Source organism: Ambystoma mexicanum, chromosome 9 (genome assembly GCF_040938575.1).
Source record: "Ambystoma mexicanum isolate Mex_15411 chromosome 9, UKY_AmexF1_1, whole genome shotgun sequence".
Classification (NCBI taxonomy): domain Eukaryota; kingdom Metazoa; phylum Chordata; class Amphibia; order Caudata; family Ambystomatidae; genus Ambystoma; species Ambystoma mexicanum.
The window spans coordinates 913,887,207-913,908,757 of NC_090931.1; the positions used below are offsets into that span (position 1 = coordinate 913,887,207).

Below are 21,551 nucleotides of genomic sequence, written 5' to 3' on the forward strand. Positions count from 1 at the left end.
GAATATTAACCCGAAGTGGGGCTGGACACCGTGCTAACAAAGTGTATAAAAAGCAGATGCATTCAAATGTACAGGCTCTCTCACTGAACACACTGAACCACGCTGGAGTTCGTTGTGTTGTACTGAGGGCCGATAGCTATCTGATTTTGCTCTGTTTTTTTAACTGGATTCAGTATAAAATAAAGTACTTTGTATGTTCCTTTGTAACCCGTGTTGGGTGTATTTCCTTTTGGGATACTCAGCCTCAATATTTTGATTCTGTTTTCACAACTGGACTACAGGTACCACAATGCAACATCACACATCCCACAACATCTATTGGCTTAACTGGGATGTCCAAAGTATGTCCAGAGGGTGTCCCAAGAGTCAGGGAAAAAAGCGAAGAGGACATTTTCAAAATCACCAATGACCAAGATCTCTGTCCATTCTAAGTAAAACCACAAAATACAATGTTACACAAGGAGAGTATTTTGATGTTATGTTATGTTAATTAAATGTATTAAGCGCACGTACGCCCAAGGGCACCATGGCGTTGAAAGCATGATCAGGAGTTAATTGTTACCAGGGTCTAAAACAGAAGTGTTTTCAGTAATCGATGAAAGGATAGGTGATCTGCAGTCTCACGCAGGTGCGAGGAAGAGCAATCCATGCCTGGGCGGCAACCACCGAGAAGGCATGCTCGCTAGTCCGAGACAGTCTGAACCGAGGAACCACAACAAGAGAAGCAGACTGAGCGGAGACAGCGAGTAGGAGTATGGTGTGGACATTTGTCTCGAAGGTACTTGGCCCCCATGCCATAAAGCACGGTGCACAATACACATGGATTTAAACAAAATTGGGTTTTCCACTGTGAGCCAGTGGAGCTGTCTCAATAACGGGGCCATATGGGCTCCAAAAGGGGGATGAAGAATGGCCCTGGCGGCAGCGTTTTGCAGTAGCTGGAGCTGATTAATCCGGTAATGTGGCTGTGCTAGATAAAGCGAGTTGCAATAGTCTAGCCCACTCATCACAAGCACGGCAACCACCGACGCCTGACAGTTTGCGGGAATAAAGGGAAGGACTTTCCTAAGAACTCAGAGCTTGAAGTGGCCAGTCTTACAGACTACCGCAACCTGCTCATCCATGGCAAGGGAGGAAGAGATTTTGATCCCTAAGTTCCTGGCCGATGGGACCGGTTTTGGCAGGGGGCCAAGAGGTGCAGGCCAGCAGTTTGTTATCCAAAAGAGAAGGAGAGTACTAAGTACTAACAACCAGCACCTCAGTCTTACTGCCATTTAATTTCAGCCAATTTGCTGTCATCCAAGCCCCCAGGTCCTCAAGACACTTCCTAAGCTGAATTGCTGTGTCAGACTGGTTTAAGTCAAGGCGGACCAGAATTTGCATGTAATAATCGGCGGAGGAATAGTAGCGGAAGCCATGAAACAGGATGAGGGACAGAAGAGGCCTAATATAAATGTTAAACAAAATAGGTGACCGGGCCGATCCCTGCAGAACACCACACCACAGTGAAACAGGACTGGCCCGAAAAGGGGGAAGAGAAACGGACTGAGAACTATCGGCCAGAAAGGACGTGAGCCAATCAAGCACTTTGCCGGACAAGCGGGCGGCGGATAGTCTGGAGATCAGGGTAAGATGGTCAATTGTGTCAAATGCAGCTGACAGATCTAATAGTACAACTGCTCCGACACCCCCCGATCCACCAGATGGGCAAAATCATCTAGTACCGAATCAAGGACAGATTCAGTGCCTCTTCCCGACCGAAACCCAGATTGGAAGGAGTCGAAATAGAGAGAGGATTCCAAAAAAGTGGAGAGCAGAGGGGAACCAGATTTTCCAACAGCTTCATGAGGAAGGGTAATAATGAGATTGGTCGATAGTTAGCCAGCACCTCAGGATCAAGGGAGTTTTATTTTAACTAGGGAATAACCAGGGCATGCTGGAGTGCAGAAGGAATCACCCTGTCAGTAAAAGAAGCATTACCTGCTACAGTGATGTGAGAGATTATACTACCTGAGGCTTCCTTAAGGCGAGCCAGACGGATAGCGTCTGCGGTGGAAGCTGATTTCATACGCTGAATGGCCCCATCAAGGTCCGAAAAGATAGGAAATGTAGACATATCCCGTTAGCAGAGGAACCCTCATTGGGGGGCTACAACAGCGAGCAGCTGCTACTCCATTATTGATATTTTCACGACTGGTCGAGATTTTTTAGTTGGAAAAAAGGAGGACAGTGAGTCGCAAAGATCTTACGACAAAGGCACCTGTGGGTGTACTGTTGCAGGAGTAGATAGGGACTGGACAAGTTAAAAGAGGGCCTTAGGGTGATTAAGAGCTCCCTCCACCTTAAGACTAAAACATTTTTTTTGCATTTATAACTGCCTTATGATAGGCCGTGAGGGAGTGGCGAAAGACAGATTTGGCCTCGGCGGAATAGCTCGCCTGCCTCTTTCTTTCTGCCTGTCTTCAACATAACTTGCCCGCTCTAAGCTCCTCTGAATACCAAGGCTCAGATGAGCGGCTTCTCTGTTTGCATAACCTAAGTGGAGCCAGCAGATCAGCAGTGTCTGTCTGCAATTGTGAATAGCCAGGCCACCCCAGACACCCTTTATGCAACCTGAGGGGGATGGCGAACGACTAGGTGCATGGCGCACAAACACCAATCGAGCTCATGCGGTTTCCGTCATGTAAAGGTGTGAAGACCACTGGCATACATGGAATGACATTCTGCTAAAGTGCAACTAAGGGACATGTCACTGGCAGTTGACATGGCATGTACTCAGGTCACCATGTATATGAATCCATAATGGAATCCACACAAACAACCTGCACATGTAACCCAGACTCCCATCAGGAATCGGGCATGGGAGCAATGCACAGGCCCTGACTACTCAACCATGGCATGCTGCCCGGTCAATCACAGACCATGAAAGCAGAAAGTGTTGGCTATGAGCAGTGTGCGACACGTACCATGGCAGACTACACACACCCCCTGAGTAGTTGACTCCACATGCAAGGATTGGAATGTGAAATTGTGTTGTGCAACGAAACATATGACATGCATGTGAAGACTGTGTATCGAGATGCTGTTGTTGCAGGTAACACATCCACAGATCATTATGATTGACACCTATGTCCTTTGCCTTTGCAGGTGACTCTGGATACCCCCAGCTTCTGTGGCTAATGACTCCACTGAGGAATCCCCAGATGCCACAGGTAGTCTTATATAACCGTGCACATGTACAGACTCGGGTGTGTGTTAAGCGCACTTTTGGATGTTGAAGGCACGCTTGTGCTGTTTACACCACTCTGGAGGGGCCCTTATGTATGGGCCCTATAAGGTAGGACAGATTGTCCTTGCATGTGCAATGTTGGACATATCCGCATACGGCAGAACATTCCCCTACCCCCAGATGTGGACATGCGGCCACCTGAGGAAGTCGACACAGTACTTGCGAGTGCTGTGCATTCACTCACTGAGTGAGTAAGGGCCAGGGAGGGGCCCCTGGCCCTTACGCACTCAGACAATTTGTTTTGTGCACCATCTCATAGCACGTCCCTTGCACCTTAGTCAATTCTCACATTAAACGCTTGAACGCGATAAGGAATGTCCTAGCATTACTTCAAGTGAAAATATTTTTATGTAAGAACGTGTAACACCCTTCACCAGAACAGCATCCTCCCTCCCCAAAAACCCACCCTCAACTCACCCTCCCCGAAAACCCACACTCAACTCACCCTCCGAAAACCTACACTCAACATACCCTCCCCTAAAACCCACCCTAAACTCACCCTCCCCTAAAACCCACCCTAAACTCATCCTCCCCAAACACCCACACTCAAAACCCCCTGGCAGTGTCCAACTGGCACCTTCTGTGCCTCTTGGCCATGGGGCTCTTCACGGACTCCTTGCCAGTGACAAGGTGCTATGAGCAACAACTTGGGGTACCAGGCAGGGAGCCCTCTGTGGGTAGGAGGGCTGCAGGGTAAGCTGCATACATTGGTGCAGGGTCTCAGTGGAGGCGGAGGTAGCCTCTGTGTGCTTCTGCACCCTTTTTCTCATTGCAGTCATGGTGGCAGGGGCATGGCTGAGTGACCAGACCATCCTGTGGCTGCAACCATGCATTCACTCAAGCATGGCCTGCATTTCCTGCAGCTGCTGGCCCTCCAGAGGCTTGATGGAAGATTCATGCTCTTCAATCGCATCCAGGCACGCACATATGGACAACACAGTGGGCAGAGGTGGTGGGATGTGTAGAGGGCCAGGGCTGAAGCGTGGTGATGTACCTCCCATTTCGTGCTCTTCCTTATCCCCCTCATCCTCATCTGTGGTGACCACATGGGCCCTGCTATGATGGGCCAGTGGCTGCACTTCCCGCGATGGCGAGGAGAGCATGATGAAGGCGGCGGTGGTGGTGGTGGCGGCCCGGCAGCCCTGCTCTGCTGTTTGCTCCCGCTTGCAAGGGGCTTGGCCTGTGCAGGGGTGGGGGCAGATGATGTGCCTGCAGTGTTGGGTCCGGTGTTGTCACCTTTTGTGAACTGTGTTGCTGTTGAGAATAGAATGACATGCTGTTAGTCATCTAGCAGACATGTTTGCGGGTTTCAAGGGCACTCATGCAACACTGTGTGTCCCCCAGAGATGCACATTTCATGTGGTTGGCTTGATTGGCATCATTTCATTGTGTGCTACTACTACTAGGTGGTGATGGTGCCTGCTGAAGGGGCATGGTGCATGCATGTGCACATTGCCTGTTGGGCTGCAAAGGTAGCTTGTTTTGGCTGCGGTGGGGCTTCACTTTCCGACGTGGACTATCTTGGTGCACATGGGTGCTTCTCATGTGTCCATGTGTTGGCATGCATGTTTCAACTACAGTGCATTTGCATTGCTACATTTACCCACTTACCCTGGAACATGTGTGAGCTCACTGGCCATTTGCTGTGACTGCCATGTATTGTCCCGTTCCTGTGCCCATTTTGTGCATCTCTGTTGGGGGATACATGCTTTTGGACACTACATTCACATGTACATGGTGTCATATGTGCTTACTGCCATCGCTGTGGGTCCCTACTCTGGCCTACATGCTCCCTATGCTCTCTATGCCCTCAATGTGGAGGATGGAGCTGGCTGTCTGCTCCCAGGCCATGAGGCGGAGGGATTCCACCGTGCCTCCTCCTGTGTCAGCACTTTCCCTCTTGTGTCTGGCTATGAGGATGCAGACCCTCACATTTAGGTCGTCCCAACGCTTGTGGCAGTCCTTGGTTCTATGGGGTTCAATTGAACAAGAGGGGAGAGAGAAGGCAACCTCGAGGCGGTCGAGTACGTACAGGGAGAGGAGCTGCAGCAGTATCTGATGCCTTGTCTTCTGCACCAACTGGTGCCACAAAACCACTTTGAAAGCTTGAAACATTTGACAGTGGTGGGAGGCAGGTTATCCCAGTATCTGAAAGAATACAAAGTATTACAACAGATGCCTGGGCACTACAAACTGTCACCCACGGTTACTGCCTCCCTTTTCTAAAGAGGCCACCAGACTGTCCCCCTTGAGACCAGTCCTTGAAAGTACCAGATCCGCTCCTTCTTCAGGAAATTCAGAAACTGTTGGAGAAGGGTGCAGTCGAACAGGTACCTGCAGCGGAAAGAAATTAAGGTTGGTACTCTCCTTATTTTCTGATCCTGAAAAAGGACAGAGGGTTGTGACCCATTTTGGACTTGAGATGCTTAAACAAGTTCCTCAGGAAGGACAAGTTCAAGATGTTCACTCTCTCGCAGATCCTCCAGGCCCTTCAGCTCCAGGATTGGATGGTGTCATTGGATCGTCAGGATGCTTATTTTCATGTGCCAATTCATCGCAAGCACAGGGAATACCTGAGATTTGCATTTGGCAGTCCTCACTATCAGTTTTGAGTACTGCCATTCGGGCTGGCCTCCGCCTGAGGGTTTTCACCAAGCTGATGGCAGTGGTGGCAGCGAATATATGGAGGGGGGGATTCACATCTACCCCTAGCTGACGATTGGCTGATCAGAGCCCGTTCACCCAAACAGGCTCTGGAACATCTGGACAGCACCTGTTATTCTCTCCACAAGCTGGGCTTCAACTTCAAGAAGTCCCACATGACACCTTCCCAGAAGCTGCAATTCATTGGAGAAGTCCTGGACTCTTCCTCTGGAAAAGCTTTGCCACCTGAGGTGAGGGCTATCCACATAGCGCAGATAGTAAACACATTTTCGAAGTGCCTCAAATCTTCCAGCCTTCGATTTTCTGAAGTTGCTCGGTCTCGTGGCTCGTCCGAGAATTAGGTCTCTTCAGTGGGCCCTCAGGACTCAGTGGTCACAATTCTCCGGCAGGATGACGGATTTGGTACAGATCCCAAACAGGGTCACCCAGGATCTCCTGTGGTCCGTCAAGGAGAATGTGTTGAAGGGGGAACCCTTTTGCCAACCATGGCCATAGAGTACAGTGGTTACAGACGCCTCCCTATCAGCTTGGGGAGGTCACACCAAAGTTCTAACAATCAGCGGACACTGGTCTCCGTCGGAGTCCAAACTGCAGATCAACCTTTCGGAGCTGAGGGCAATCACACTAACTCTGATGGCCTTCCTGCCCTCTGGAAAGAGTGTCCTGATAATGATGAACAACACAGTGGCCATGCATTACCTCAACAAGAGAGGGAGTATGGAGTCAGTGCCTCTGTGCAGAGAGGCAAAGCACTGTAAGAAGGAATCTCTCTGTCGGCAGTTCATCTGGCCGAAGAAAACACGGCGGTGGACTAGTGGGAGTTAGCTCAGTAAGTGCTTCAAGAGATCTTCACCCTTTGGGGGACCCCACAAGTGGATCTGTTTGTGATCAGTGTCAACCGGAAGTGCAAACTGTTCTGCTCCAGGGAATTTACTCAGAGAGGAGCTCTAGGGGAGGCGTTTGTAGTGGAATGGAAAGTTCCACTTCTGTATGTATTTCCTCCGGTCCCCGTCATTCCTCATGTTCTCAGGAGTCTAGGAAAATGTCAGAAATCCATGATCCTGATTGCCCCCGAACTGGGCCAGGAGGACGTGGTACCCTGAACATCTGGAAATGTCCATCTGCCCTCAAATTCATCCTCCACAAAGAGAGGACCTTCTCTCGCAAAGAGGGGGGTTGTATTCTTCATGCAGAGATCAGGACCCTCAATCTCCACGCATGGTTTCTGAAAGGCTGAGGTACAAAGAGTGGGACCTTATGGAAGATGTCATGGAGGTGTTGCTTTCGGCCAGAAGGCCAGCAATTAAATCTCTTTACCGCTGCCATTCGAACACATTTTGCAGCAGGTGTAGAGATGAAGGAAAACTATTTATTTACTTGTGACACACCATCGGTTTTGTCTTTTCTAATATATGTAACCCATCAGGGGCTACAGGTTGCTACAGCCATGGGCTATCTGGCTGCACTGTTCCATTTTCCAGCGCTCTCCGGAACAAGGTTCCTAACTCAAGGTTCTTATAGTCATTCCATTTCTGAAAGGGTTGACCAACATCTTCCCACCGGTTCCTTTTATTGTTCCGGTCTGGGATCTCAACCTAGTTTTAAGCTTCCCGATGGGTTCTCCATTTGAGCCATTACATTCTTGTCCACTTAGGATGTTGCCTTTGAAAACTGTATTCTTAACGGCCATTACTTCTGCCTGCAGAGTGAGCGAGCTTCAGGCCTTGTGTTCAAAACCACCATTCACGGTCTTCCATAAAGACAAGATAGTTTTGAGGGTTTGTCCCTCTTGTCTGCCAAAAAGAGTGTCAGATTTTCATTTGGCACAAAATATTGTCTTACTGGCATCCTACCCTTCTCCTCATCCATCTGAAGAGGAGGAGAGATTACACAGACTTGACCCTAAAAGAGCCTTGAGCGTTTATATCAACAGGGTTTCTAAGATAAGCGTGGTCAACCAACTATTTGTTAGCTATTCGGGTCACAGAATGGGACAAGTGGTTGCTAAACAAACTCTGTCTTGGTGGATCATACTGTGTATATCCGAATGTTACAACCTGGCCGGGAAAGAGGTTCCCCAAGGTCTAATGGCACACTCGACCAGAGGTGTAGCCACTTCGTCAGCCCTCCAGAGAGGTGTACCACTACAAGACATCTGCAATGCTGCTACCTGGTCTTCTGTACATACATTTGCAAAATATTATTGTTTAAATTCCCTTTCAGGACGGGAATCCAGATTTGGAAAGGCTGTGTTCCACAGCATAAACCAAAATTAAATAAAAATCAAACTCTTCTTTCCCACCTCCTGCAACACACTACTATGGGAGAATATCAAAGATGAGGAATACGCGGGAGGACACAATCCATTCAAAGAACAAATTACTTACCCCTGGTTCTGTTCTTTCGACTGGATGTTCCTCCCATAGTATTCCTCATCGCCCTCCCATCCTTCCCCTCTGGCAAGAAGGAGTTTCCGTGGTTTACACCTTCTTCTCCGTTAACGCTCAAGTATTCTTATCTTCGAGACTGCTGTGCTGGTGAGAGGAAAAACACAAACTGAGGCAATGGTTGGTGTGTGTGCCATATATACCAGCGTCAACGTCCTACTCGAGGAGGACGGAGGCTCTCAAGGGACATCAGGTCGACGACGACACAGCACACTGCTGAGAAAAGTTTCCCAGCTGCAAGTAGGATGTCGGAGTATATCAAAGATGAGGAATATGTGGGAGGAGCATCCAGTCAAAAGAACATTACATGGGTTAATTGATTTGTTCTTCTGTCTTGTACCATAATGTTGCCACAACTATGGGGACTAGTTGCCAGAAGGAAATGGGTGATTTGGGGTGGATTGAGTTTTTTAAGATCGCCACCGCCGAGCTTCCTGTTCCATCGATGACGCCATTTCCACTGCCGGTATTGTGATGGAAACAGTATTATTGGCATGATTTTGCCAGTATTACCGGCCGATGGCCATTGCCACCGGTAATACTGGCAGCCGGTATCACCGTTTCCGCCGGGGGGTAGGGGTGGGAGTGTGCGCACCAATGATTCAGAATACAATATTAATTCTGCAGGTCAGCTCGGCGATACCATTGGGGCAGAATTACTGCTGTATTACTGGGATTCTCGTAATCACCCCTATATACCTAAAGAAGTGAGCTGGTTACAATATCCCGAAAGAAGCCTGATAGATGCTGTATCCTAGAGACTGTGTTTGGGAGCCAGAAAAGGGCATAAGGCCCCAGACGTTTGCCACCGGAATGAAGTGTGTCAGGCACTATAGCCCTGAATGGATTTCAGGTAGTGAGCTGCGTGCCATATACTTGAGACTGTGCTTTGGGAGTCAAGAAGGGTAGTTGGGTCCATATGCCAGAGTCCGTATTCCTATCAGAGATACAGAGAGACCAGTATAACGATTAGATAGGAGATCCCTGATACACTTTAATATAACCTATCTTGACACCTTTGCTTAGATAGCACTGAGAAAGGAACAACCCCTTCAGTTAGTGAAATCTCTAGGTCCTTTAAGTGTTTGAGATTATCCATCTCGACAAAAATAAAACATAACGTGAATATTATTGTGTCACATGTGTTTGATTCTGCCCATACGTTACATGGCCATTTAAAATGCCCTTTGGCTAGGCTTGCCTGTATTTCATTCTTTATTATGTTTCTACTTGTACTATTTTAAAACTATCTAAGCCTCTCTATAGTTCAATACTTCACAGTGTTCTCCCCCCCCCCCCAACATTGGTATGCCTAATAAGTGTCTCCTTATGATGAGTTCAGGAAAAGTTAAATTCCTGTGGTTCAGTTATTTCCTGCAGCGGAGAAGATCGAGACGGTGAACAGTGAAATGATTTTCATTATTATGGCCTCTTTGGTTTACTCCAACATTCACCACTACCAAGCGAGGAATTAAGAGGAAGGTTTGGGATTCATTTACACAAACTTGCAAGATGCATTATACCAAAAAAATGTTGGTCACCTGGTTAGGGGTGATGTCTGGGGATTTTCTTCTCTTGCAGTCCCATAGCATGTGACCTCAGTTATGACATGGCTCTTGTCAGAAACCCATGTCTCCATGTGTTGAATACTTTTTGTCTGAGTTTGTGTGTCACTAAAGTCCTGAATTCTCTTTTATATTAACAATATTTCTTCATTGAGTAGCTCAGCATGTTACAAGAAGAGATGATGTTTGGGGCTGCTCACTGAGTCAATTATCCACTCTGTTTAAGGGAAATTGTAGGGTGCAGGAGGATTTTACTTGGTTTTTGTACAGGTCCTTTTCTTCCAGGCATTGTGAATGGGATGTTTGCTCCTCCCCGCTTGTAAGACATGGCTTTTATTGGATGCCTTGTAGTGCTGTTCTTTGACTTACCTCCATTCACAAAGACCTTTCTGTTCGTGGTATCCCCTATTTTTAAACAATATTTGAAAAGGTTGAAAAAACAGCTAATATCTGTAGAATATCCTTGGGTATTAGGACCTCTACTTGGTTTCTGGGTAAATTGTCAGTGCCAAACTCAAACTTCTGTACAACCAACCCCCTATTTCGGGAAGAAATCTGGCCCCGATTGCATTGACCCCCCCACCCCACCCCCAACAAAAGATTTTTTTCAGGCCTACTCATACCGGTGAACTAACTCGAGGCAGTTAGATCCAGAACACATAACTGTCATTGAAACAGACTGTAATCATAGCATCACTTTAGTCATGCGAATATCAACATTACGAGACTTAAATTACAATTGAATATTACTGCATTCATACTTCATAGTGTGAGGTGTGTGCAGGAGTGCTTCCATGCTGGCCAACTATGTTTGCCTCAGCTGACTTTTCTTTGCCAGACTGGTGTTTGTAGTCACTTTAAATGCCCCTGATAATCTGTTTGTATCATTCTTGACCTGTTTTATGTATATGGTCTACATTCATGTTTCAGGAACCTTCCAGCCTGTAGATGTCTGCACGTTTAGCAGTAACAGCCAACTTCTTCGCTTTGGATTCTCATCTATGTTTGGCTTTGGTGGTAGGGCTCTAGCCCTGGCAGAAAAGAATCGCTGGATGCCTCCAGGCCAGAGAAAGGATTTTGCTGTGGTTCGAGCTCTAGCAAAGCTAAAGTAAGCTAATGAGGTGTCCCACATGTACACATGCTGCAGCTTGTGTACAAACAATTCTTCATCATTTCTTAAAGTTATGTTGTATTTCAAAATTTGTTGGTTCTGTTCTTCCAAGAAAATCTAGATTATCGTAAATTTGAGTGTTTTTTTCCTAAAGTAATTGAAAGTTTGCATGGAAACAAATATGCTGCACACTAAAAGGAAGAGATTGCTCCCTGCCTAAATGGCACTTGTTAGCTTAACCTAAACATTATTGTAAATCATAAATAAAAAAACAGTAAATTAGAAATGTTCAGTAAACTCACATTGGTGAAGCCTGTAGATCTGACTATTTTGTTATAAAAGGAAGGAAGGACATACTTATGTGAATAGATGCATGAATAGATGTATTGGCAAGCTAGTTGATTAGTATCCGTAGATATGTAAGTAGGTGAGTGAGTAGATGGATGAGCGAGTGAGGGATGAATGAAGGGATTGACACGCAAGTGTATGGATGGATCGGTTGGTGAGTCAGTGAAAGGATGATGGGAAGGGTGAGAATTTGTATGGATAGACAGATAGATGGGTGGGCCAATGAGCATATGGTTGGATATCCAAGTTAGTGAGTGCATGGATGAGTGATCCAGTAAGGTATATACGGATGAGTGAGCGAGGGAACAGATAGAGGGATTGCTTAGCCTCTTAGCAGTGATGAGCGAGTCACCAGTGAGAATAGATGATCCACTGTGTTTAATATGTGTGATATGCAAGGACATGAGTGGGTAAGATAAGCAAGTGGCTGGGTGTGTCAATGAATGAATGGATTGATGAGCCAGATGTTGTGAGTAAAATAGTGCCTGGGAGTCAAGCAAGCAACTGCATGTGTGGACAGGTAATTGACTGTATTATGTCAGCAAGGACATTTCTATATATGTGGTTCAGCAAATGCCTGTAAGGGTGGGTAAACGAGTGAACAGACAGGTGTGAAAGCGAGTAGATTGATTGGGTGAGTGAGTGAGAGAGTGAGCGAGTGGATGGAGGTGTAGAAGAGGAGCCAAGTACCGCTACCGGAAGTCTCGCCACCTTTCTGCCTATATGTTGGCAGCCAGAAAATGCGACATGCGCAAAGCCAATAATGGTACCTATACTGCAAAGAGTCTGCGAAACAAGCGAAACAAGATATCCATGGGGAAAACCCTATATGTTTCTACGAAGAAATGACGGTCTTCTGACGGAAGTTCTGGAAGAAGTGTGAAGATGAATGAAACAGAAGACTGGTGACTTCACATGAAGCAGAAATGACGAACCCAGAAGAGATGCCAATGAAGAAGGTATATAGACCTTATAGAATCTGATGGCGAAGTAGAGAATCAAGCAACATTTTAGGAGCAAAATGAAGATTGCACGTGCGGTGAAGAAAATGCAAAGACATTTCACAAATGTAGAGATGCAGTAACGCAAGTAGACAAAGTAATCATAAGGCTGGCTATGCGTAGTGAATAGACTGCAGGCAGTACCGCCAATATATATATATATATATATATATATATGTGGGTATAGAATCTGGATGTTCCACAATGCATTTTAGCAACCTTGGACCCTGTGAATGAAAGGGCTGGAAGTGTGGCACAGCAGAATAAAACTGTTGACTGCGAAGTAAGATTCAAGAAGGCTTGCCTGGCCCTGTGTCCAGAGTCGGGCCGCCAAGAGCCTGTTATCTACTCGAGAAGATACAATGAACGTGAGAAACAAGCCGAGCTCCTGTTTGAGGTGTAATGGAAAAACACTAGAAGTGCCAGGTTTTCTTCATTTAATAGTATTAAATACAACAAAGGAGCTCAAAACATGGTCTCGAGTCACATGGTCAGATGAAAATAGACTTTGGGGTGAGCTACACTGAGACCAAAAGATGCCTTAATTTCCTTTTATTCTCAGGCAAAGTGAGCCTTCGCAAGGCACAGTTCAAAGACTAATTGATTGGCAGACAGCAGGATTGATGATGGATGTTGGGCTAATTGAGTAGGGAGGCATGACCAGCCCAACCCCCTAGCACCTGGGTTACCAGCTTGCATGCTGCTAGTGAGGGGAATATTCCAGAAGGGTACGAGTGTGCTAACCAATTGTAGAGGGTCACATAGCAAGCACCCCTATAGTTTGAGAGTCCAATAGAACATCATGTATTAGTCTGACACAGAAGATGACTTGCACTTGATATGATATATTTCATTTGTATCGCGCTCATAAACAAGTGTTTCAGAGCGCGACAAGGCAAGGGAGGGGAACAGGGGAGAACACAACAGCGATCTTACTAGGCCCAGTGACATTGAGAACATGCAAGTGCATGGGAAAGGGAAAGGGGAAAAAGTGCATGGAAGGGGGAGAGTGCGGAGCAGAGGAGAGACAGATAAATAACAACAAATAAAAATAAATAGATAATGGAGGCAATAAACAGTGGTAGTGCAGCCAGCAAGTGGCAAGTGCTGTGTTTACGGCAGCAGACTGGGTAACTCTGATAAGTGCAGAAAAAGAAGAAAAAGGGGGCTGGGGACTGTATGGGTACAGATACAGTCCCCAGTGAAAGGGGTGGCCAGGAGGCAGTGCAGGAGGGTGGCACGGTGAGCAGATACCTGGGCACAGGGGACAGAGGGTGGCCAGGTGCACAGTGCCAAGAGAGCGGATCAGCAGGGGTGAGGGGGAACGAAGGCAGAAGCAAAGAGGAAGGTCTTGAGGTGTTTCCGGAACCGGAGATGGTTCTCCTCAAGTTTTAGAGCAGCAGAAAGGCTATTCCAGAGGGAGGCCCCAGCCGAAGACAGCGATCTACCCCAGCTCGTTTCTTTGAAAAACGACAGACTTTGAGGGAGTTGGAGGTAGAGGAGCGAAGAGCTCGAGGGATAGCTGAAGTTATTTTTAACCCAGGCCCCAGAAAGCCTTGTGGACAATGCAGAGGGTTTTTAATTTAATGCTTGCATCCACTGGGAGCCAATGGAGAGATTTCAGAGCTGGAGAGATACGATCCCAGGGCTTGAGGCCAAGGACAAGTCTTGCAGTCCTGTTCTGGATTAGTTGCAGAGGGCAGAGAGTAGCGGCAGGTAGATATAGAAAGAAGCTGTTACAATAGTCCAACCGAGAGAGAACCAGAGCTTGGGAGACAGTGAGCTTCTGGGGGAAGGAGAGGAAAGGCAGAGTACCTCTGAGGAGGTGCAGTCGGATGATTGACTTTTTAGAGACTTCAGAGATGTGGACAGAGAAAGAAAGTGTGGAGTCAAAGATGACCCCGAGGTTCTTAGCCTGGCAGGTGGGAGTAGGAGGAGGGCCGAGGGAGGCCGACCATAGAGTGAGGGGAAAGGATGGTGAAGGTGTGCCGATGAGGAGGATCTCTGTCTTGCTGGCTTTCAGACAAAGATCATTGACGGCACACCAATCTTGAATGGCAGTTAGGCAATCAAAGATGAGAGAGGGAGAGGAGGTGGCAGAGGGCAGCCTGAAAATGAGTTGTGTTGTGAGCGTAGCACTGGAAATTTGAGCAGAAAATGGCAATGCGTGGGTGAGAGTTGCCAGGTATTGGTTGAAAAGCCACGGCGAGAGGTTAGACCCCTGCAGAACACCACAGGTAGAGAGGAAGATAGATGATAGGAAGGACCCAAGTTGGACCTGGGAGGGTTGATCAGATAGAAAAGAGGTCAGCCAGGCAAGAGGCTGATCAGTGATACCCAGGTTGTCACAGAGACGGTTGAGCAGGATGGTATGGTTGACTGTGTCGAAGGCAGAAGAGAGATCAAGTAGGATGAGGACAGAGGGAATGTTGGAGTTAAGGTTGGAGAGCAGATCTTCACAGATGTTCAGGAGAGCAGTTTCCTTGCTTCTGGCAGCTCTGAAACCAGACTGATGTTAATGGAGACAGCCAACAGAATCGGAATCAAGGTTAAGCTGAGAGATGGCCAGCTTTCCAGGAGTTTGCCCAGAAAGGGAGTAATGGAAATTGGGCGATAGTTAGCAGGACAGGAAGGATCAGCTGTGGGTTTCTTGAGAAGAGGATGCACAAGGGAGTGCTTCAGAGGGGAGGGCCAGTTTGTCAGAGGCTGAGCAAGAAACCCTCCATTTCCTCACAGCTGCCCTACACTTACGTTTAAGTGTAGCTAGGTCGGAGTTATACCAGGAATTGCACTTGGCTTTGGACTTCAAGCGGATCCTCATGACAGGGGCAAGAGCATCAAGAGTATCAGAGATAGAAGAGCAGTGAAGGGACAGGGCTGTGTCTGGGTGTAAGTCAGCCAGAAGAGGATGGGGGGTGGGGGAGAAGGTGGCAGCGAAAGCCTCAACTGATACACGCTTCATAGGTTGGATGTCCGAGAAGGTAGGTGGCAGTGTTGGGGTGGGCTTGGCTATGGAGGAAGAGAGTGAGAGATGAGATGACAGGAGAGAAGGCAATGGTCACTCCAGGAGAGAGGAGTGGTCAGAGGGATCGAGAGAGGGAGGCCTGAGGAGATAAAGACATCAAGTGTGTGTCCTGCAGAGTGTGTCAGGCCAGAGGGGAGGATAGAGAGGGAGAGGGAGAGGGGATTGCAGAAGTCGTGAAAGAGCAGAGATGAGGGATGGGGAGAGTCGAGGTGGATGTTGAGGTCACCAAGGAGGAGGAGTTGAGTTGTTGAGGCCAGGAGGACGGAGGAGAAGTCGGCCCACTCAGAGAGAAAAGAGGTGACTTGACCACGATGCTGGTAGAGAGTAGCAACAGTAAGAGAGTGACGGGGAGATTGAGAGCCTGCAGACAAGGCATTTGAAAGAGGAGTAGATCTGAGTGGGAATGATAGTGGCAGGAATCCACTCGGGAAAGATCAGGGCTCCACCCCCTCAAGGCCGAGTGGATTTGGGTGCGGAGAGGATCTTGTAGCCATCAGGGAGGAGAGTGGGGTGGGATGGGCTTAGTTGTCCACCTGACCTTAGAGACCCAATCATGAGCTTATAGAAAGTATGCTTAGATGTTCCCTTTAAGCCTATCACATCCCCTAGTAGGTTTTCTTATTTTGCCACGTAGTATGACATCACTTATGACCAATATTTGGTATAAAGTTGTCTTTTTTTCATGTAATGCTTTGAGAGAGACTCTTGAGAGACTATGCTGTGCTGCGTCCATTGATGCCCGTTTTACTCCCTGTTTTAATAAGTGTAATTAAAACAGTCGTATTTTTGCCAAACTTCCTGAGTCGGTCTGATTATTGATGTATGAGTAAGATCTGCATCCCCAGCCATCTCAGATACTGTTACCTCGTCTTAAAGGACCTCTGGGTTCAGAGGTTTGGGCAAGTGAACACTTGTATGTCCTGTGCATCACCTAGGAACAGGAAATCACCTACAGGCAGCACCCACCATGCAGTGGACCAAAGTTTTATCGAAACCACTGTACATCTGCTCAGAAATTCCAGAAATACCCCTCTTTGCGGTTCAGATAAAGTAAAATATCTATTGTGGACCTTTCCCACCATCTTATCGCTACCAACCCTAGCAATTTACTGCCTCAAGTAAGACGGTCTGGGGTGCGTCCAGCTGCCGACCAAAGAAGACCTCAGGTCTTGGAGCTACCGGGCCAAGAGATGAGATGCCTCTGTTAAATTGCACCTCCAAATGTGCTGATGGCATTCATGAGACTGGATCCCATCGGTAATAGGATCTTCATGCCGACAAGGTCCAGATGTCCCTTCGGCTGGCATGGAAGATGGTCCGAAGATGCAATCTAGGTATTTTATCTGGCTTTTGTCAAGCTGCAGCATCATTGCAGTAATATGAAAGGGGAAGGTCATCTGGCCTGCCCACCTGTGGTGCTTACTCCTCTCCAGCTGATGGCCTGTCCCTCAAGCTTTACCAATCCCCTACACAGAAAGGGAGGAAACCAAACTATAAGGCTCCAGACCACCAGGGCAGATGTTACATTTCCAGCCAGAATCTCTATTAGTGATGCCCTATGCATACATCCTGGTTCTTCCTTGATCGCATTCTTGGAGCACCTGTGTAGCCCCATCCAGCAATGGCATCCTCCCCGACCTATAGCAGGCACCAATCTGATTTCCTGACCCAACTCCAGCACTCTAGAATTAGTTCCCTGATAATCCTGAGCCAATTAGGACCCTATGAGGATGAGGGACTTGGGATGCTTTTTTTGAGAGGCAAAAGCAATAGCAATCTATTGTGTCAGGCCCCTAACTGGTGCCTTACCTAGAACGGGTGGGACAGGAACCGTTACTGGAGGAGCCTCTGTAGGTCCCCCTAACAGCCTGAGCATTCTGCAGTTTTGGGGGGACGGGATGCCACATCACCATGAGTACACTGTGGGATGCATGTGGATGCTTGGGAGGGTGATGCAACAGTACTCACTTTTTGTCATCATTTGGAAAATGTGCATTCTTGTGGCCCGGCCTTCAGCTGTACCCTTTCTGAGTGCATCCAGTGCCGGATGGCAAGCGAAGCGCTGCCAGAAGGGGACTTTGCAGTGTCTTGCTAGCCTTGTCAAGCTCCTTTATCCACATATGCAGTCGTGCAGTAGAAAGCGATTGGCCATGCCACATTACTCTAAACCTGATGACATGCACTCACTTTAATTAAGAAATGCCAGGGGACACCAAACCACAACATCCTGAAGAGGTGCTGGTAACGCAGTGCCATATCAAAAAGCAAACATTCAAACAAGGCCTTATATTCACCCTTTGTGGAAGGGGTGCAGGAGCTGCCCATGAACATGGTCACAGACCTGCGCAAAGAAATACATCAAATTAGTGATAGGGTTAGCACAGATGAAGACTGACAATGTTATGTACAGTCTTCTTCACTTCCTTTTGTGTGCGCATTTGGAACTGTGACTTCTGAAACTGACCCTCAAATGTGAAGACCCTGAAAATCACTCTAGACTTGACAACTTTCAGTTGAAAAACCTGGCGGCAGTTGTGAAAGGGACTGTTATTGTGGCCTGCATCATATCCCTATTTCAGGTGGCTCCAGGTTCAGCTAAACCAGAAGAAATCTGTCCACATGGCCAGAGTAGAGTGCTCTATATGGAATGACACCTCTATTCCATTAGACATACTAGTCAAACTGGCATCCTACCAGAACAAGGAGTGCATTCTTCAAAAGGTTAGGAGGACATCTCCGGTTTTCTTAAGTTCTGAGGTGCATATTTATAAGGACTTGTCACATGAAACCTTAACCAGAGCAGAGACCTACCTGCCATAACAAAAGAGCTCCTTAACAGAGAGGTCTGCTGCATGTTGTTGTTCCTTTTCCCCATTTCAATGTCAATTGGATGCTGGTACAAATTCCATTATCACAGAGAAGGAAGGAATAGAACTCCATAAGCTCAGGCCTACTGAATGACCCTACTATGGTTCTAAGAAGAGCACTTAGTGGCAGGATGGAGATTAGGACCCTTTAGGAATGTGCATGCAATCGATGGGATCAAACAGAATAACTCTGAGTCCAAATAACCGAACCAACTCAGTAAGATGTCAAAGTACTGTTTTATTAACAATTATCGAAAACCGGGAGTTTGCAACGAACATCAACGCACGTATGCTCAGGTTCTCTCAGCAATCTTTTCATAAACAATAGCTTTTATATCAAAGATACATCAGAGGTGACCTCCTACAATGTGGCAATAATGAAAAACCTATCAAGGGTCAGGATTGGCTAAGGGGAACATCTAAGTATATCTTGTATAGGAACTGGTACTGTAATTGGCTGTCCACTATCAGATGGACAACATATGCCTACCTCTAAAACATGTCATCTACAGAAACATTAGATACACAGTTTCACATTGGTCTTAAAACTATAAATCCCTTCAATATATGGACTGATATAATTGGTTGGCACGCTTGTGCCATGTCTGGAACATTTGGTTCAACTGGCAGCAGGTAAGCACAGATCCAGGTGCAAGGAGATGGGGCATGACACTACCTCCCCACCCAGTTAGCCCAGCATCTCTCATCACCCTTGTCTTCTGCCATAAAGATTGTCTTTGTACTTGGCCTTGCAAAATGTCCTTGCCTCTGAAAATGCACAGGAGTGAGAGCACTCGCTATCGTGTCTGGGACTCCAAGTTCAAACTCTATTTTCATCCTTGGCCCACGTGACAGGAGACCATGATTTGGTCCATTTTGCAGGTTTTAAATGCTCTAAATGAATTGAACTTGGCACTCTTGGTGTTCTTCCCTTGCACCTTAACACAGGAAGCTTCATCCTCTGCACGTTTGTTCCTTTCCAGAATAGCCGACCATGGCTGCTTCTGTCTTGAATCCAGGCCAGACAGCCTCACCATGCAGCTTCATGATTCTGCTTATTCTTGCTGCAACAGTTTTTCCTTCCTGCTTCATTGGTCCTAGCGTACTAAATTCATGATACCGATGTCCAGCTCCTATATAATGGTGGCTTTGCCTGCGTTCTATACACTATGTATAGCCAGCTTCTACTATGACTTAGTCTACCTTGCGTTTCAGCATCTGTACAATTAATGAACCCTTGATTTTCAGCACTTTCTTGCACGCGTAATTTTCTTTTTCGTATTTAAAAGTTTACTTCATTTTTCTACTTCTTCCTTAGTCTCTTTAGGATCTATACATCTTCTTCAATCAGTATCTTGAGATGTCATACACACTCTTTGTGATGTCACTAATCTCTTTTTTTGCTCTCTTTGCTCTCTTATTCCTTCAGGGAGTTCCTCCCTCAGGTAATCATCACTTCGAGGGTACATTTGGTAGGGTTGTCTCAACGGGTATTTTTCTTTTGAACACGCATTGCAGTATTGGCACAATGGCAGCTGTCAAACACGACACTGCACAGTCTCATTTCTCCAACATATGGGATAGTTAGAAGGGGAGGGATGACGGCACTTGACAGTGTGCATCTCTGATGAAGTGATTCTTGTTTCCCTTGAGGAATCTGCAAGAGGAATCTGATTGGGGACAAGCCAGCTGGGGAAGTCAGTAAACCTGGCGTACACGATATTGTTGAGTTGCCCATGAGATTGTTTGTGCTTCACATGATTTCTTAACAGTCCTTTAAAAGTAAGGGTTTATTTTTTGGGGACGGGAAGGAATAATAGTTCATGTTTGCTAAGTGTGATGAATCGAGGGAATGTGTCCCACTCTCCCCAAAACAGAGCTTCCCCCGCTCCTAACCCCACTCCCTGTTGAGGCTAGGTAGGTGAGGCTGTCCGTAAGACCCTCCCTAGGGATAGAGGCAAGTGGGACCTCACAGAGAGAGACTCCCCCTTAGGGGACATGGACTCCCTTTCCCGTGAGGAACTCCCTAAAGCTATACACACTATGGCCTACATGGGATGCTCTCAACTATAAGAAACCTTTTTCAACTTAAGACTTGGAATAAGAAATTCTGCAGGGATGCTAATATCTTACTGAAAAAGAATATGTCCCTTTTAAATGGGAGTAACTAATCCACTGGGACGTGTATGTTGATTAACGTGACCTCGATGAGCCAGAGAGAGGAGAGAGAGGAACTCGGATGTCGGCTTGGGAAGGCCCCGAGCAGCATAACACCTGCAGGAAGCAGAAATCAAGAAACCTGCGCATTTCGAACACGCTCAAGATTGACAGACGGGATGCCAGAGCTACGGCAAGCTCAAAGCATGAGAAGCCAGCCGGGCAGGAGCCCTTGAATAGGTGGTGACGAGACCACAGAGGTGGTGGACCACGGATCCACAGAACTTCGGTGACAACATGAAGAGACAAGAAACCACATGGAGAAGAGAATACCACAAGGAAGCGGCCACCAAAAGAGAGAAGGCGCCGGTGGTGCAGGATGAATGAGAAGGATTCAGAGGAACGCAACTCCAGAAGGTGTTCCCCTTCAAAACCAAAGGTAATCAGGAGGACTGAGGCTTCGAAGAGGGAATCATTATACCATACAGCCACCTCATTTAAGTAATAATTATCAGACAAAGTTAACCTTGAAACAAGTGAACTTAAAATGTAATTATTTTTTTTTATTTTTTATTATTTAGTTTATTACAAACGTTTAACAATTTCCATTTCATCCTTCATCATCACATCAATTCATCCATTACAATAGAGCCCCACAAAAGAAGAAATAGAAGCCAAAGAAGAAGAAGAAAAAGAGTAGAAGAAAGCAACAAAACACATCATTAAAACCACAAAAAACTGCTAAAATTTAGAATATCCTTAATTTCACAATTCAATTCATCAACATATCTTAAAATTCAATAATCATCTCTCATTCATTCATTTTTCCCCTTCCCCTTTCCCTTTCTTCTCCCGTCCTTAATTGAAAGAAAGCTAAAAAATCGTATTAGGGCAAATGTCATCCTAAAATTAGAGCCGCCACATAATAGTTGCCACCATTCTTCTCCACCCATCAATCGATATTCCCATCTAAAATTACCCAAACATATATTTCTCCACTCATTAAAACCTGTACAATTTATAACCAGATGTTTTAGTGATTCTACTTGGTCATTTGCTTTGCACCCTCGGCGCCCC

At 46.7% G+C, this 21,551-nt stretch overlaps 1 protein-coding gene across 4 annotated transcripts in view; it reads left to right on the plus strand.

The window, feature by feature from the left end:
* The window catches only part of CERKL (CERK like autophagy regulator), a 1,041,140-nt gene that overhangs the window by 704,456 nt on the left and 315,133 nt on the right, over positions 1-21,551 (plus strand). For all 4 annotated transcript variants that reach the window (XM_069616081.1, XM_069616083.1, XM_069616080.1 and 1 more), the window contains one exon: positions 10,896-11,073. In XM_069616081.1, coding sequence (XP_069472182.1) covers positions 10,896-11,073 — 178 coding nt within the window. The remainder of the gene's footprint in view (positions 1-10,895; positions 11,074-21,551) is intronic.